Source organism: Gambusia affinis, linkage group LG20 (assembly GCF_019740435.1).
Source record: "Gambusia affinis linkage group LG20, SWU_Gaff_1.0, whole genome shotgun sequence".
NCBI lineage: Eukaryota > Metazoa > Chordata > Actinopteri > Cyprinodontiformes > Poeciliidae > Gambusia > Gambusia affinis.
This window is the reverse complement of record NC_057887.1, coordinates 21,999,058-22,016,848: the sequence shown is the minus strand read 5'-3', so window position 1 is coordinate 22,016,848 and position 17,791 is coordinate 21,999,058. Positions and strand designations below refer to the sequence as shown.

The 17,791-nt window shown below is 38.6% G+C and overlaps 1 protein-coding gene across 1 annotated transcript in view; it reads right to left on the bottom strand.

Moving 5' to 3' along the window:
* Positions 1-16,287, bottom strand: part of LOC122823632 (ankyrin repeat and fibronectin type-III domain-containing protein 1) — a 182,942-nt gene extending 166,655 nt beyond the window's left edge. The window contains exons 1-2 of the mRNA XM_044103453.1: positions 15,988-16,287; positions 10,594-10,680 (exon numbers count right to left, since the gene is read on the bottom strand). Of these exons, the coding sequence (XP_043959388.1) occupies positions 10,594-10,610 (17 nt within the window). The 5' untranslated portion in view covers positions 10,611-10,680; positions 15,988-16,287. The remainder of the gene's footprint in view (positions 1-10,593; positions 10,681-15,987) is intronic.
* Between the last annotated feature and the right edge of the window lie 1,504 nt (positions 16,288-17,791).

Genomic DNA, 17,791 nt, shown 5'->3' with positions numbered 1-17,791 from the left:
AAAACAAAAATACCAAACGGAAAGGAAAGAAAACACATCAAGCTGGGAAAAAAGACATTAGCCTCATTTAATTTACTTTTACTCATGTTATTGAGCTCTGCCCTAAATGCTGAGAAAGTCCTAATTTTGCTCATGTGACAAAAAGTTTGGACACCAAAGGAAGGCTGTTATTGCATTTTAGGCAATAAGATTTTAATATCCAAAAAATTATTGAACTATTTGCTTATTTTCATCTTTTAATGCCTTTCTAATATTATGTAGAAAAGACTCAAATCGCTAATTGAAAAATCTGTACATGTGAAAATTGTTTTATCTGATTAATCGATTAATCGGTTACTAGTTGCAACATTAGTTCAGATCAGAAGGAACAGAAACAGAAATGAAAGAAAACATCTCAAGTTGAGAATAAAAAGACTTTAACATAAAATCATTTTTATTCACATACTACAGAGCTCTACCCTAGTTGCTGAGAAAGTACAAATCTTGCAGTCATGCTAATAACCACTTATGTGAAAACGTCCAAAGCACAAGCAGCAGTGGAAGTACTTTTAGATGTGTCTGGAGCTGAAGGGTGTTTGAATGCATTTGCCTAATAGGTGTAACTGCTACTTTCTCTGCCACAGCAGGTGTTACTGGAATTAGTGCTTGAATCAAGCTGCTGTGTTGCATTAATTTTCCTTTTTTTTATGTTTGAATTACAGCGCAGGCTCTGGTTCTGCTGCTTATTCACAATCTGTGGGCAGATCACAGACTGTTATGATCAAAGAGGCGTCGACGGAGATAAGACGGGAAGAAAAGAAGCTGAGAGTCCGGGGATAAAACAGACTGGAGGACGGCGAAAAACACAATATTTTCTTAAAGTAGAAACGAGCTGAATGTCACAGCTGGGACACGCCGACACGTCTGCACACAGACGGGCGTTATCCCGGGGCGGCTATGCTGGGCCTTTAACTCATGACTCATAAAGAGCGTGGCGGTGTTGACCCCCGGCATGCTGGGAGACGGAGCGATTATGTCTCACCGTTCCACAAGGATATCAGAGATTCCTGTGCTGTGATAAAAAAAAATAATTAAAAAAATGTCAGCATTCATCGCACTGTGAATACTGTTGTGAGGCCTGCCACAATAAACAATAATGACTTATCATTTTTCTCTTTTCTCTCTTTCCACCAAAAACCGGATGATAAAAGTCTTCAGTTTGGTGTTTTGGTCTAAACAATTTGGTTTACAAAGACTTAAAGAATAATTATTTTTATTTGTTTTTTTGCTGTTGTGTATTTTGTATATTTAAAATGTCTTTCAGCTCCAGTGTTAAATGTTCAATAAAATGTGAAGTTTTTATTATTCCTTTACCATTGTATTGCTTAAAATTTGCCTCAAAACAACAATATTATTGTTTATTGCAATAACTTACTGTGACGGGCCTAACCGTTGTTTCTGTGCATCAATTTGATTTCTGCAGGGAACGCTGCGGAGTAATTACATCATTTTGCCATTTTTTTAAAATCACTTCTTCACTTTTTAATTTGTAAAATAATGCATCGAGGAACAGTTGGACAATATGGATTTAAACTTTTATGACGATATTTTGTGGTAGTATTGCGATAAAGACAAAAGTAACAATAAGAACTATTTATTACTACTTTTTAGTGACTGCATGAAGCAGCATTCATAGACACATAAACAAATCCTGCTCTTGAAAAACTTCTTTAGGACTTCAGTCCTAAAATTAAATATCTAACATGATATTAAGATGCCTTGCAGCAAGAAGGTCCTGGGTTCGATTCCCGGCCGGGGATCTTTCTACATGGAGTTTGCATGTTCTCCCTGTGCGTGGTGGGTTCTCTCCGGGTTCTCCAGCTTCCTCCCACAGTCCAAAAACATGACTGTTAATTGGTTTCTCTAAATTCTCCCTAGGTGTGAGTGTGTGTGTGAATGGTTGTTTGTCTTGATTGTCTTTGTGTTGCCCTGCGATAGACTGGCGACCTGTCCAGGGTGAACCCCGCCTCTCGCCCGGGATGCAGCTGGAGATGGGCACCAGCAACCCTCCCGACCTCATTAGGGAAGAAGGGTGTTCAGATAATGGATGGATGGATGGATGGATATTAAGATGACTTTAAAAAAACTGCAGCTTTAAAGCCACAACTGTTTAATATTTGGTATAAATTGAGAACAGTAACCAAAATTGTAAGAATAATTATTTTGAACAATTCATACAAACTCTATTCATGTTTGATATATTTGATATTTTTCCTTTCAGCTGAAATGTTGTGGATGTTTCCAAAGTGAGAATTCATTTTGCTTTCTGACTGAAAGTCAACACAAAAAACAGCAGTGAATGAATTATTCATCTGCCAAAACTATCTGAGCCTCACAGAGAGGAAAGCTATCAGCAGCTGGAGCTCAGCTTCTTCCTCCTTGTGTTTCTAAATTCCCTTCAGAGGTTTGACGTTCACTCCCCGGCGTCTGGGTTCATTTCTATAAGCGTTTCTTTCTCTTCCCTCCGAACCATCAGTCCTAGCAGCCTGCCTGACTTCTCTCGTCCTTTTCTCAGTTTTCTCTCTGCCGATGTTTCAAACAGAGACCCTTATTTGTCAAAATTAATGTTTTAGACAAAATATCTGACATAAAAACACTCTTCACAGGATGGATGTATTGACACGTCTGATTTCTGATTCATTTATTCTTTCTATATTTGGTCTGCATCCCCAGAACCAGAACCAAACGAGGAGAAGCGGCATCTATGCACCAAAAATATGGAACAAACTTCCAGAAAACTGTAAAACAGCTGAAACACTGACTTCCTTTAAATCTCAACTAAAAACCCACTTGTTTAGAGCTGTATTTGAAACGTAATCAATTGCAAATTTATTGACGGAATCTGACTTGATGTTGTGTTTTTATTGTTGATTCTATGTTGCATTGTGTTTTTGTGTTTGATTTGATGTAAAGCACTTTGAAATGCCTTGCTGCTGAAATGTGCTATACTAATAAAATTTGATTTGATTTGATAATGCTTTAATTTAGATATTTCTGTTGCAACTTTGCTTCATTCACTATCCCACACTGCAAAAACACAAAATCTTGCCAAGTATTTCTGGTCGACTTTCTAATTCAAATATCTTCGTACACTTGAAATAAGACAAAACTAACTTCAAAGTAGCTTTGTAGATGTAGAAGCTAGTTCTGTAACGATACACTAATCTCGCAATACAATAAAATATGCGATATTCTGCTCACAATGCGATATGTAGATATATCACAATATTCAGCAAACGATACAGTTCAACACGATTCAATACATTTTAATGACTTTCTGAAAGACAGAGTGAATTTGGTGATATTTTGTAACTGTTCTATAGACTTGGATTGAATTCATTGAATCCAATACTGTGTAATAAATGCTGTTTTTGTTATATGTTTGTTATACATTTCCTTTGTTTAAGTGTTAATTATGTGGCTTTGTGTATTTAGTTATGCAGAAAATTAACCTTTTTTGTCTTATTCACTTATATTAGATAATGTACTTTATCTAGTTAATTTCGTTATTTAACTGTAACTGGTTGTTTCATTTTTAATGTAACGAAGATAAAAACTGTCATTTAATTCATGACACAAAACTCAAAGTAGGATCTAGCGTATCGATCCTCGCGGATGAAAAATCGATACTTTCTGAGGGAAGAAAAAATATTGATACATATCGTAGAATCGTTATAATTACGGTACACTGCCCTAATAGAGGCTTGTTTTAAGTACATAATTCTTTAATATTGGTGAGGAAGTTCTAGTTCTACTATTGCCGTTACCTAGCAACCCCAGCCAGGCCCAGCCCGTTACCTAGCAACCCCAGCCAGGCCCAGCCCGTTACCTAGCGACCCACTTCTAGTTTTTACACTCATAGCAAAACGTTTTTCTGCCAATGGAACAAGTGCTTTTCAATCAATATTAAGAAATTATTTACTCAAAACAAGCCTCTATATCTTGCTGAAAAATTACCCTTAAGTTAGTTTGTCTTATTTCATGTGTACCAAGATATTTGTACTAGAAACTAGACCATAATTAAATTTTTGCTGTGAACTTTCTGTACTTGAGCTGCATAATATATATATATATATATATATATATATATATATATATATATATATATATATATAGTATTTAATCAGAAGCGTTGTTTCACGCTCCTTCACCGGACGGCAAACCACCACGGCTCAAAAAAAGCTGAGACGCTTTTTTTGAGCCGTTTTACGCAGTACATAAAACTGAAGAAGTGAGGAATGAAGCAGCTTTAAGAGTCTCTGGTGCTGCAGCACACGCCGCCCTCATCTATTCCTGTCCTTTCAGTGTTCACTCAGAGACTGGGACTCAGAATATTCCCGAGCCTGCTGGGCAGTACAGTCGGACCACTCTCAGATCAATGGGCTGTGGTGGCGGCGGGGGGCGGCTTAGGCAAGGGGGGCGGCAACACAAATCATGACAGAGAAGCGGGCAATGAAGAGAATTCAGACGGAGAGGAATGAAGACGGGAGAGGCCGATCGATGGGCTGAACACTCCAGCACACACACACACACACACACACACACACACACACACACACGCGCACACACACACACACGCACACAGGGATGCAGACATGCTGCCTGAAAAAGGCCAGACATCAATCTTTACCTGCAGATTCATTCCTGACCAAATTGTTTCACGAAGCGTAGTTCATTAAGTCACATAGTTTATAAAGCAAATGCTAATAAAAGTTGCTCAGTTCTGGTAAAATATAACTCAGAAACACTGAATGAAAATTATTTTTTAAATTACCATCAGGCACGACGGTGAGAACATAATGCAGAAAAATTCAAAGGTTCTTAACATTTTTGCATGGTAAAAAGTCAAAGTTATCTTTGAATTACAAACATAACTGGCTGCTAAGCTAGTTTAATTTAGTCAAAACCGGCGTTTTTGTAAGTTTTGTTTTAAAGCCCGGCTTTTTGAGGCGTTTTATGCAAGATTTATCTCCAAATTGTGACAAAAACAGTTTGTCCTGTGTTGTTTTCCCCTAAAAGCTATTGAATCCATCTTATTTTTCCACGTCTCTCAGTTTGTCTGGTTTAAGTGAGTCACGGTCACTTTGTTTTGAACATCCTCAGCCTCCTCACCATGTTTTGAAGGACACTGACCGCTGCGTCTGTTTGTGTCCACGTCCAGCTGACCCTCCGTGATTCATTATCCGGCAGTTTGGCGCAGAGTGTCGCTCCTCATTGTCTCCGTCATCTGAAAGGCGATTAGGCCGCCGCTGCTCAGCGTAGCGTTTGGTTTTTTTGATGTTGAAGTGGAATTCATAATGCGACACGAGAGCTTCTCCAAACGTTGTCACAGCAAGAAAACACAATCGGTATCACTTGGACTGGAAATACGGAACAAAATACGGACAAATCAGCTGATGCATAGAATAAAAGACCAATAATATCAGTACAAAGAGAAAAACGCAGCGAAAACAAATTATGAATACAATTTAATGACGAGGTCGAGATCAAGAGGACGTAATTTGACAAGGACTTGAATTTATTCATTTTAAGTTGAGTGATTTGTTTTGTGGAAAAAAATGGAGCAGCAAGAAGGTTGTGGGTTCAAATCCAACCCTGGTGTCGTTCTGCATTAAAAACAATATGACAATTAAGTAGGCCTGCAACTAACTATTATCTTGGTTATTGATTAATCAGTTAATCAGTTGTTCTAACGATTAATCAGTTTTTAAAAAAAGATGTATTTTTTTATATAACACTGGAAACACATTAAACGATACAAATAGACAAATGGATTAATTCATTTTTTCCTTTAGTGAGCGCTTGATCATTTGTAGCACCGGACGTGTCTGCAGCTAAAAAAAACAACCTTTTAACTTCTGACTGTGTTGCTCTTTCAGCAAATGTTTGTAAACTTCTGTCATGAATTGCAGCACGAGGTGGTGAGGATAACGTGATGAAAACAGGCAGGAGAGTGAAAATGATGATTTAATAGACCACAAAACACAATTATCCAGGCAGCACAGATGAGCGGGAGGCAAATGCTCACACTGGTAGCAACTGGTACATCAAATGTGACACGACAGAACTGACCGACTGGTTCGACACCAAACGAGACGACACAGACACAGGTGGCATTAAATACACAGAGAGTAATCACTGAACGAGACACACCTGGGAACAATCAAAGGGTAGACAGGACAACAGAAACCCCAAATAAACACACAGAAAAACTCAAATCAACACAGAGAAAACCCAAAGTCCACTTAACGATTAACAGATTACTGAAATAATCATCCAATAATTTAGTAATCAATTAGTCAGCCCTACTCAGCAGATTGTTAGATCACCAAACAGAAAGTGAGTTAGTTGATGCTGCCAGTCTTGCTTAGCTAAATCCTGGCTAGTTCCTTTCATGTAGAGAAATTATTGAATATTCTATCAGACGTATGTTCTACTGATACTGGTCTAGTGTTTATTTTAATATATATATTTATAGATTCAGTACGGATTCAGTTCGCATGTACAGGGTTGATTCCTGTCCTAGATATATTCAATATGCTACATTAGCTTAGCACCAGAATAAATTCTTGTTTTACTTATTAAAATTAAAGGAATTTCATCATGTTATTGTTTTCAATTTGGTATTTTTCTGCTCATTCGATGATTCTGTGGTATTTTTCATAAGCAGTGCCGTTAGTCCTTGTCAACACAGAGAGGAGGAGTTGCAGTTTGCTGCCTCAAACAGTCCGACTCACACGGGAAAGCAAGAGTACATAAAGACGCAGCAGAAGATGAAGCAACAATCTGTCTTCTGAATCCAGACGCATGCAGCAGATTTCCCCTCAGAACGGCTGCACAGCGATGAGATCAAGCCAAACCGGCACCTCAAGTACTCAGCTGTGACAAACATATAACAGATAAATATGACAGGAACAGCGAAAACAAGCCTGTTGAGCTGACGTCGGAGCCATTACCCAAACAAATCTCTCATCTGCAATTTAAAAAAACAGCAGAAGTGATTTTCTTTTGCTCTTAGACATCTACTTTGTCACTGTCCTCTAGAGAGTGGTGTTCGAAGCTTTTACCGCCCGGTGTGGTGTAATAAACAAGCAGAGATTTGGAGCTAAACCACCGGTGAATCATATTTTAAAGTCATTTCCATCAAGGCCAAGTGTAACAGCACAGGTTGTTTGTGCAGCTCTGACAGCTCAGATCCAAATAACCAAGTTTGGCCAGTTATTTCTCCAACAGCGATGACAAATATTGTTTACCCAGTTCATCATGTTGATGATTAAAACATAAAAATCTAATCCGCCTCTCAAGATGCAGATTTCTGCCATCCACTGACCTACTTTGCTTAATGATAAACTGTTAAATTCAGTCCTATTTATTATCCTCATTGCCCTAAAATCCCAAAATGACAAATTAGCCACATCACCTTCAGCTGGTACTTTATCTTCTACACAGGAGATTTTGCGTTAGAGGTAATTTGTCACATTTTTGACAGCTTAGTTTTCCTAACATCTGTTTCTGATGCTTTCATTAAAATACTGACAGATTCTTCCACACCTGATGGAAATGTGGAAAAAACCCAAAACATTTATAGCAGATGCATAATCTCACATTGGAAAATAAGCTTTTTGTTCCAGATTGTGAACACCACCAGTTTACAAACTGTCTCAGAATAAGTCAAATATAATTCACGGATCCGATATTAATATCTGCATCGCTCATGGATCAATGTTTTTGATCCATGAAGGCAGATCTATTCAGTCTAACTCTAGGCTTTTGCTCTTACTATTTATTTTACAATACATCTAGAATTCCTAATTTAACTTTCTAAAGCATTTGAAAAAAATGTTTGTTGCAGATTATTTTTACATGTTTGAGTGAAGTATTCAATTTTCTGTTTTACTGAACATTGATGTCTGTCAAGATATTGGTGTTTTGAGGCAATTTAAATAAAAGTAGTTAAAGATTATAGATATTAGTGTAAGTTTCAGTCCAGGCAGCCAGGGTGTGTTGATTAACTAATTTTACGGACAATAAATTGTCCCATTAGTTACTGGAACAAAAGATAACTTTTCTGTTTTGAAACCCTTTTCAAGAAATATAATGGTAAGATAATACAAGTACAACCTCTAAAGATCAATGAACTTTAATTTTTAATAATTCGCTGGAGCACAGACTGCTACAGGAGGTCCTTGCTGCCCACAGCCATCACCATCTACAGCGACTTTGGAAGAATCTTAAATGAATTAAGTTTTAATTTTCCTTTGGGATCAATAAAGTATTTTTGAATTTGAATTGAACACTTGACACTGGAACTCTAAAACATTTTAAATATCCAAAATAAACAAGCAAAACAATAAAGAAAGAAAGAAAGAAACAAACAAACAAACAAACAAACAAACAAACAAAGAAAGAAAGACCATGTTATAGTTAAACAGCGTATGATCTTAAAGAGGTTCTTAAAGGGAAAATTTTACTCCGTTATAATATGGCATTGAGAACATAGAAAGAAACTTTCTAGAAGTTTAAAACCAAAAGAAGCTGGATGAAAATGTCAAACTGAGCTGCTGCTGTGGCAGTCTGCATAATAAGATATATAAAAAGGCACAAACAGTCAAACATGGGACTTACTGGATGAATTCAATTCACAATAATAATGTTTATGTCGCCCCCTGTCGGCTGAATGTGTTAATCTAATTCAGCTGCACTAAAATAACCCGCCGCTGTCATTAAGTTCGGCTTTAACAGAAATGCGTCAGCAGTAATTGGAATGAACCTAATGACTGGTGATTACTGTTCAGGTTTTATGAAGTTCATCTAAAAAAAAAAAAGTTCATTTGAATTTATTCTGACAAATGCAAATAATTAGTGTGAGTGTGTCTGAGTGTGTGTGAGTGGCAGCATATAGTTGCAAACAAAACACACTCAACTTTTATTGCGTTTGACTCTGGATTTAAACAGCTGCTGCCGTTTCTACAGTGACGTTAGCAGAGTTTGTTGACCAACACCAGCGTGTCTACCTACACACAGGAATGCATTTATAAATCTCCTTTCCCTCTGCAGTGACTCATCAGTGAGTCACGGGTCCCAGAGGAGACCAGTTGCCCCCCTCTGCCACTCTGCAGTTTGGCACCGAGCGGCAACAGGTTCGTGACGTCACTTAATCATTAAGGGAAAGAAAGGAGCGAGAAGGGATGATTCACCGATCACTGGGGTGTCACAATAAATGCGATATTCGAGGGGAGAAGCAGGAGCCGGCTGTGAAGCGCCTCGGATGAATACTTTCACCTGACAGGTTTGGGGTGTAGCAAGTAGGAGGGAGAGCATGTGAGCACCGACCTGTTTTTAGGCATAGTCACAGGTATGAATTATACATGCCGCTTCAACTCTGCTGAAAGACGCGAGTAATGAAATGCCAGGGAGCGTATGTGACTCACACACACACACACACACACACACACACACACACACACACACACACACACACACACACACACACACACACACACACACACTTTACTGTATGTGAAAGCAAGCCCGGTGTACGGCTGAGTTACAGTCATCTGCAGAATGTGCTGAAAGGAGGGCAGAGAGGACTCCCACGGCTCTTATCGTTCTCTGCCCAGCTACTCGGCACGGACAGCGAGGGCTGGGCGACGACTGCAAAAGAAGTTTCTATGTGTTGGAAGAACAGCAACACAGGTAGAAAACCAAAACAGTGAAAGCAGGTATGTGGGGTTGGATAAATCCAGTTCCTGGAAACTTTAAGAAAATCCGTTCAGCTGTTTTAGCTGCACACAGATCATTTTATGTCCTCACAGACAATAACACAGTGAAGCTGAAAGGTATTTGTAGCAAATACCCTCCGAATGAAGGCGCACACACCTCCGAGTTGTGCATCAGATGAACAGGGAGGTTTATTAGAAATAAACCCTTAGTTTCATGGTAAGAGCTGTATGCACACACACACACACACAGACACACAAATACAGTGTAATTTACAAAACCACGCTCTTACAACTGTAATGTGTGTAACTAAAAATAACATTTACCACTAAAAATATCAACTCTAATTCCAAAACTATACTCTGGTGTTTGTATCCAACAGAACAAATTCACAGTAATAACCGATCATTATATGAAACATACCGTATTTTTCAGACTAATTTTAATCTCCTTCATGTTGAAAACTGTTATGATCCGTCTCTGGTAATGCATATGATTTTATTTTGAATGAATGTGATGACCAAAGTTAAAAACAATGGGCATGGCATAAAGTTCATCCAAGTCATGAAAAGTGATAACATTTCATGGCAAAAATTGGCTTGAAAGGCTCATAAATGGCGGCCATCTTGAAATTAAATTGGGAAATATGACAAACGGTTTTTCAGCTTGTATCCACACTTGAAGGATTTTTTTACAGTAAATTGCTACACCTGGTGCCCGTCCTAATGCCAGGCGTACAGCTGGAGCGTGGGCAGCAACATTCCAGGAAGTTTCAGAATAGAGACAGGAAGTGCATTTAGGAAACACAAAGCTTGTTGATAAAGCAGCTCTTACTCTATGAGTTGGTCCATCCCAGCACCCTGGGGCTCCGCTGGCTCCCCAGGTCTGAGTCCGTGATCTTTCTATCGCTCTCTTCTTTCCCTGCAAACAAACAGATTTGTCATGAAATACTTTGACCGTGTCAATCTGGAAAACAGGAGGAACTTATGGAGGAAGAAAAATATTGTTTAATCATCAGTAGAATCATGTTTCATTTTGAAATTGACACTTTCTTTAATCTTTGTGGAAACAGAGACAGCGTAGGATTGTTCACACCGCTGTCTTCTGTCTGAACTCTGTCAGCTGCTCTCTGAGGCCTCTGATCCCCATGTGTTGAGTTTCAAAGATGTTCTCACATCCTGTGATTTATGATTGGAGCAGAGAGGCGTGGCTTCACAGCAAAAGACCCACAATCTTACCAAGTATTTTTGGTCTAATTTCTAGTGCCAATATCTTAAAATAAGACAAAGTGACTTAAAAGTAACTTTTCAGCTAGATATAGAGGCTTGTTTTAAGCAAATAATTCCTTAATATTGATGTTTTTTTAAAGTACGAGCTTCATTGGCAGATAAATTAACTAATAACATAGGAAGAATGTTTTGTTATAAGTGAAATAATCTGCCAATGGAACTAGAACTGGGTTGCTAGGTAACAACTGGGCTTGGCTGAGGTTGCTAGGTAACGGCTGGGCTTGGCTGGGGTTGCTAGGTAACGGCTGGGCTTGGCTGGGGTTGCTAGGTAACGGCTGGGCTTGGCTGGGGTTGCTAGGTAACGGCTGGGCTTGGCTGGGGTTGCTAGGTAACGGCTGGGCTTGGCTGAGGTTGCTAGGTAACAGCTGGGCTTGGCTGGGGTTGCTAGGTAACGGCTGGACTTGGCTGGGGTTGCTAGGTAACAGCGCCCATGTTATATGTTAAGTTATCTGCAGTGGAACAAGTACTTTCTCTTCAATATGAAGCAGTTATTCACCTAAAATAAGTCTCTATATCTTGCTAAGAAGTTACTTTTATGTTAGGTTGTCTTATTTCAAGTATACTAAGATATTTATATTCGAAACTTGATTACTTACCAATTGGTAAGTAATCTTACCAATCACTTGGTAAGATTTTCTGCTTTTGCAGTGTTCTCTGCTGTTGTTTCATCCCATTTTTATCCAATTCCTTCAGCTAAACATGTGAAACAAAAGGAAAGAAATGGTAGACAAGCTGTAGAGATATATCTTCAACCCCATCAACCATTCAGAAAGATTTCTTAATCAGCCTTTTTATGGTGACCCACTTTTTGCCTGAGGAAAAAATAAAAATCATTGCTAATGTGAGGTAACTCTGCAGAGCTGCAGCACCTGGATAAACTCTGTTTGGGGTGTTAATAACTCTCTATTCCTCAAGCCAGCGTGGTAATTAGGCTGAACTTCTGGCGAGAAGGAAAACCCACCGTTCACATGAATTCGACTCAACTCCCTTGATTCTGTGTGTTGATGTGTTTTTTGGAAGGTGAACCTCAGGTAAACTGAGGACGTGTGTATCTCCATATGCCAGGACCTGCTCCTGTTAGAGATGAGCAGCTGTCCAGGAGAAGCGATGGCAGCAGACGCTAAGCATTCAGCTGCAAGGTCAATAAATGCAAATGAACCTGCCTGACATGCTCCTGCAGTTACCTAACATTAATCCTGACTGATTTTATAAATGAAGTGTCTAAATGTTGCGATCTGTGTTAACCTTTTTCGGTTTTAATCTCAGGACTGCTGCAGAAAACGTAAAGTTAATATTTAGAGTTTATTGATCTATTTAAAAGGTAAATCAAGTTTTTAAAGCGGCATTGAAACAACCAATGTGTTTTTGTATGTATTTATCTTAAAATATATATGTATACTTAAATAAACTGTAAAGTAAAGCTAACCAATGTTAAGCTAAGCTACATGAATCCAAGACAAGTTCAAATTGCTAGATTTTTATAACTTTAAAATGTCATAAAACCCACCTCTACAGTAAATTTACAGCGGATTCAGTAAATTATAATATGCTCTATCAGATTAAAAGTACCTTTTCAAAATAAAAGCCTTTAAGCATGTTTTAAGTATAATTTAAATTAAGCCCACATTTTGCATTAGTATGTTTTTTGTGTAATTTCTGACTCTTAAAATGTCAGAATTGACAGAAGTGAAGGTTTAAAACACGAGTCTAATCATGAATTGGGTTACTGTTATAAAGTACTTTCCAATAACATTCTAATTTATTCAATATGTCAGTATATTGTTTATTTTTAATCTATTTTCTAAATAAACTTTTAGCCCTCCACTGTATGATCAGCATTTTTAAACCCTTTTTTTAGATCTACCTTCAGCATATAGCAGCTGCTGCATTACACAGTGAAGCCAGAAACTGCTTTTAGATCATTATAATGTATAATCAAGACAAAAATATTAACTTTTTCCACTGAACACCTGGCTGAAGCTCTGCTCCTAAACCCAAACATCATTTTAATGTGGTCCATAAAAATGATCCAAAACAGACAAAAACACATTCCTCTTGTTTTAATTAGTGTTTTATACATATCTGCATCGTTGCCGGATTTTTTCCGATCCATCCACATCCTCTGCTTCCCCTCCATCTAGCCATGCATAATAATCTGCACTATAACCTGGAGCGGTGGCCCGCCGCTGCCTGCCTGTCCCATCAAACATGCATAAGCAACAGATGTATCTTTGATGTACGTTTGTTCATGTCATCCCACGTACACGAGAGAGTGAATGAGTGTATAAGCGTGTGTGTATTTCATGCGTCTTATGCAGAGTGCTTCCAGCCCCTGCGGGTGCAAGCCAGGCCGGGGAGATGCAGCTGCATGCCCTGACACACAGGCGGAGGGGGTGGGCTGCCATAGATCCTAGAAAAGACAAATAATCTGCACAGCGCCTGAACTCTGCTGCTACACATTATGTTTCACCCAACCACTGCTTTAAACATTAAGGATAGTATTATGTATGCAAACTTGTTTCATTCAGATGTTTTTCTGCAAGACGTTTACAGACAGAAATGTTGCCAACAATGTTCAACCAAAAACAATTCCTTCTCGATTGCCCAGAGTCTCTGACACAGTCTTCACCTCAGCTCATTCCAGATGATTTAGCTCCTTGGAGAATAAGGTATATTTGGATTTTGACCCTCCAGGGACACATAATGACGATTGCAAATGATAAATGATCATTTTACAGTTAGAAACCATTGTCCAGGCCACATAAAAACAAAGCCGGCCTTCTATCACCTGAAGAACATTTCCAGGATTAGAGGACAAATGTCTCAGCAAGATCTAGAAAAACTCCTTCATGTGTTTTCCTCAATTCTATCGATTACTGCAACAGGGTCTCACAATGAATCAATCAGATCCAGAACGCTGCTGCTGGTGTTCTGACTAAAACCAGGAAGATGGAGAACATTACCCCAGAAAAAAACCATAAAATACTGTTATTAGTTCATAAATCATTGAACAGTTTGGCACCACAACACATTAAAGATCTGCTGCTGTTGTATCAACCTTCCAGACCTCTCAGGTTTTCTGGTTCTGGTTCTGGTCCTGCTCTGTATCCAGAACCAGAACCAGAACAGTGAGAAGCACCATTCAGCTTCTACGCACCACAAATTTGAAACAAACTTCCAGAAAACTGCAAAACTGCTGAAACACTGAGTTCCTGTGCTAAAACCCCACCTGTATATAGTTGCCTTTAGTTACTAAAAACTGGAGCATCAGAAAGAGAAGTTTGTTTTTTTAAATCTGTTTTTGGTTTCCTGTTCTTTGCCACAGCAATGTAACGTTTTAACTTTGTTGTTGTTTTATTTTCCTTCTAATCGTTGAAGTGTTGAAAATGTGCTATAAAAATAAAATCGCCTTGTCTGTTATTAATGTTCAAGCTGTTGGTTTAGAGTTGTTGCTCTCAGATGATAGATTGAATGGAGCTCTGAGAGAAACTGAATAAATCCACAGCATGATCCAGGTCATTGTTTATGTTGTTTTCTTTTCCAAATTAATTGCACAACTAAAACAAAAGTGCATTCCTCCATAAATGATTGCTTTTACTGTTATCTTCCCTTATGTTTTGGTGTACAGGAACACCACACTACTAATACTAAAAACAAAAAATCTTCACACTTTAATTTTCTTCTAACATTTATTAGAAAGAGTTCAGTATTGAAACTGTCATTGAGGATTGTCTTAGTGTTAGTATCATTAGAAAGCTTTGTGTTGTGAAAACAAAGATTAAACAGTGACAAAAAAGAAAACTAAAACTGACACTTTTTAGATTTTCACTTTATAAAAACATTTAAATGTGCTTAAATGTGCCCTTCCACTTCATAATCAATCTGAATAACGAGTCAAATCTAAACTAAAACTTATAAAAGTTTGCAGAAACACCAAGCTTCAAATTTCTCCTATAAGTAAATATAAACTTCAACACACCACTTTCTACTTTTAAGTACTACTGGTTTGGGCTGCAGGAATGATAATAATGGACAGTGTTGCTTGAATTACTTGCAAGCGCTGCACTCCGTAGTAAGTATGGCACTGGTCCATGACTGTGTCATACTTTACCACCTGGAGTTATGAAAACTTCCCTTGCACAAGTCTGTAAACAGGTATCATAAATGTGAGTCACTGCAGGCGTGAGCTTACCCTGCTTGTCATTAGCTTCATTCATGCCTGTGTAGTTCCTGATCAGCCCCATCTCTCTGTCTGTCTGCATATTCATGCATGACCCTGTAAAGTGACCCTGACCTGATCTTCCTTACTTCTACACACACGTGCACACAACCTCATATACTTTTTTGTTCCCATATAAAACCTGCACACACACACACACGCACACACATCTTTTTCCCTTTCCCCTTAAACAATTGTGTTGCTCATTCTCCACTATTGTGGAAGTCAGTCATTTCCACATGTGTGCTGGCCATAAAACAGCAACGAGCCGACTAAAAGCATCCCTTTCCTGAGTAGCAGGGTCACAATTGGTCTCATATAAACACAGGACACACCTTAGCCCAACAGTTTTCACATATCCTTCTGCTTCTGACCCGTTCAGTGACAAATAAAGAAGCCTCTTTTTAATTAGCCGTCTCTGTTATCTTCCCAGATGTTTTTCTCCGAGACACAAAGTTTTATAGCAACGCTCCAGACCGCATCTGGTGCCTTTTGTGTCCCCCCTCAACGTGCCTCGCGTTGGGTTTCCTGAGCATCGTCATGACAACAGTGAGCATGGTGGCCTTTGAAAACAATACTCCAGACACAAGTTGAGAGAAGTGTGCTGGCCCGAGGAGAGTTTGAGCGCTTCCTAAAAACTTTAGACTCTCGGGAAGTTCCCTCAGAAAACGTAGAGAAGTGTCAGATACAGGAGCAAGAAGCGTGCATTCATTTTCTTACCCTTACTTAACGAAGAAAGTTTGTCTTTACGCCTTTTTCCCGGGGCTGTTCTTGCCTTAGCTTCCGTCCCTGTCTCTTTTAGATTTATTTTCCGTAGCCCAACGATAATAAAAGGCTTGCTTCTCTGCTTTAGTGTGTAGTTATCTCCGTAGAGGCGCTGCGAGTCTCAAACCATGTGTGAAATCAGCGTCCAGCCGTGGGGCAACTTCCTCCGCCCAGAATCATTCTCTTCTCCTGCCTGCTTCTGCCAGGGGATGCTTTACTTTGCTTTGCTCCGCCTCGTTCAGCACTAAAGGTAAATCACTGCCATCTAACAACCCTAAGTTTTCTAGACTAAATGAGGACTTTTCCAACTCTATACTGTACCACTGAAATCTCCCAAAACTGGAACTTCAGAGCTTAAAGCTACTTATAAAGACAGCTAGATTCATTTATAACATAGTTTTGCACCTACAGAACACTATGTCGCGCACAATTTTTTTCCAGTATTTATTTTTGCTATTTTGTTGTAAATCCCCATTTAATCAAGATAAAACCTACCACATTCCCCCCAAAAAGTGACCTCACAGAAGTCATAATGGTGCATTCCATTTCCAGGATGAATCCCTGAAATTCCGACTTCCCTTTCGGAAAAATCAACTGGAACGTACCACAATTACGAACTAAAAGGCCCTTTTCAATATGGCCGCTAAAGTTAATATGTAAACAGTGTATGCGTATGAAAAATAAAGCGATGTTTGCAACATGGACGTCGCCATGTTGAAATCCCAACTTCCCCAACTACAGCCAGGTTTCCATCACTGTTTCTTTATGCGCGTTTTGTAGTATCGCATTAGAAAAGGTTGGTGGAAACGGCAAATTTAAAATAAATGTTGCAAATTTTCATGCTTACTTGAGGGGGGTTTTGGCTTTTCTGAATAAGGAAAAACCTTATTCAAAAGAGGAGATGGAAACACATTTGCGGAATAAATTCTGACTAGCCTTGTTGGAAACAATTATTTTAGTAATTGAGTAATCCATAAATAATTCTGGTGATTAACTGAGTCGAATAAAACAATTGATAAAGTAAAATATTGGTAAATACTGACAGAAATACAATATTAATATTGGATATCAAAATCTCCGTGTGTAATTTTGTAACCTTCCTATATCGTGACTGTAGGAGGCGCTGTTTTTCCTGTACATTTCAAAGTTGTCATTATTTTTTATTTTTTATTTTTTTTCCTGACAGGGGGTCTTTTTTTGGGCTCTAGTGTCCCTTATTCAAAAGTAGGCTGACAGGAAAGGGGGAAGATATGCGGCAAACGTCGGCCGGGTACGGGAATCGAACCTGCGACCTCTGTGTCGAGGACTGAAGGCCTCCAAATGTGGGTCACGCTATCCCCTACGCCACCACAGCATGCCCATCAAAGTTGTCATTATTGTTTCATATTAACCATAAATGGACAAGAAGTTTGAGGAGTTCAAATCAGGGTAAGTACTTTAAAAAAGAAAATACTGAAAATACTCATTCCTACCACATATGGACAGTTAGTGAACATAGCATTTCAGTTTAATCATTTGATCTTTAAAATAAAAAACACAGGGCAATTGATATTAGCTCCCTTAATCACATGCATTTTCATTTTTATTGCTTGTTTCCTTTGTTATTTACATGTTTCTAAATCAAATTTCTCCTTCAGAGTTGTTCAGTTGTATTATCTGTTTGCAGGTTGGACTTCAGGAAAATTTGCCAACAATAAAACACATGGAAGCGTTTTGTAAAGAAGACCTTCACAGGGAGTACTTTTAAAAAATGTTAATC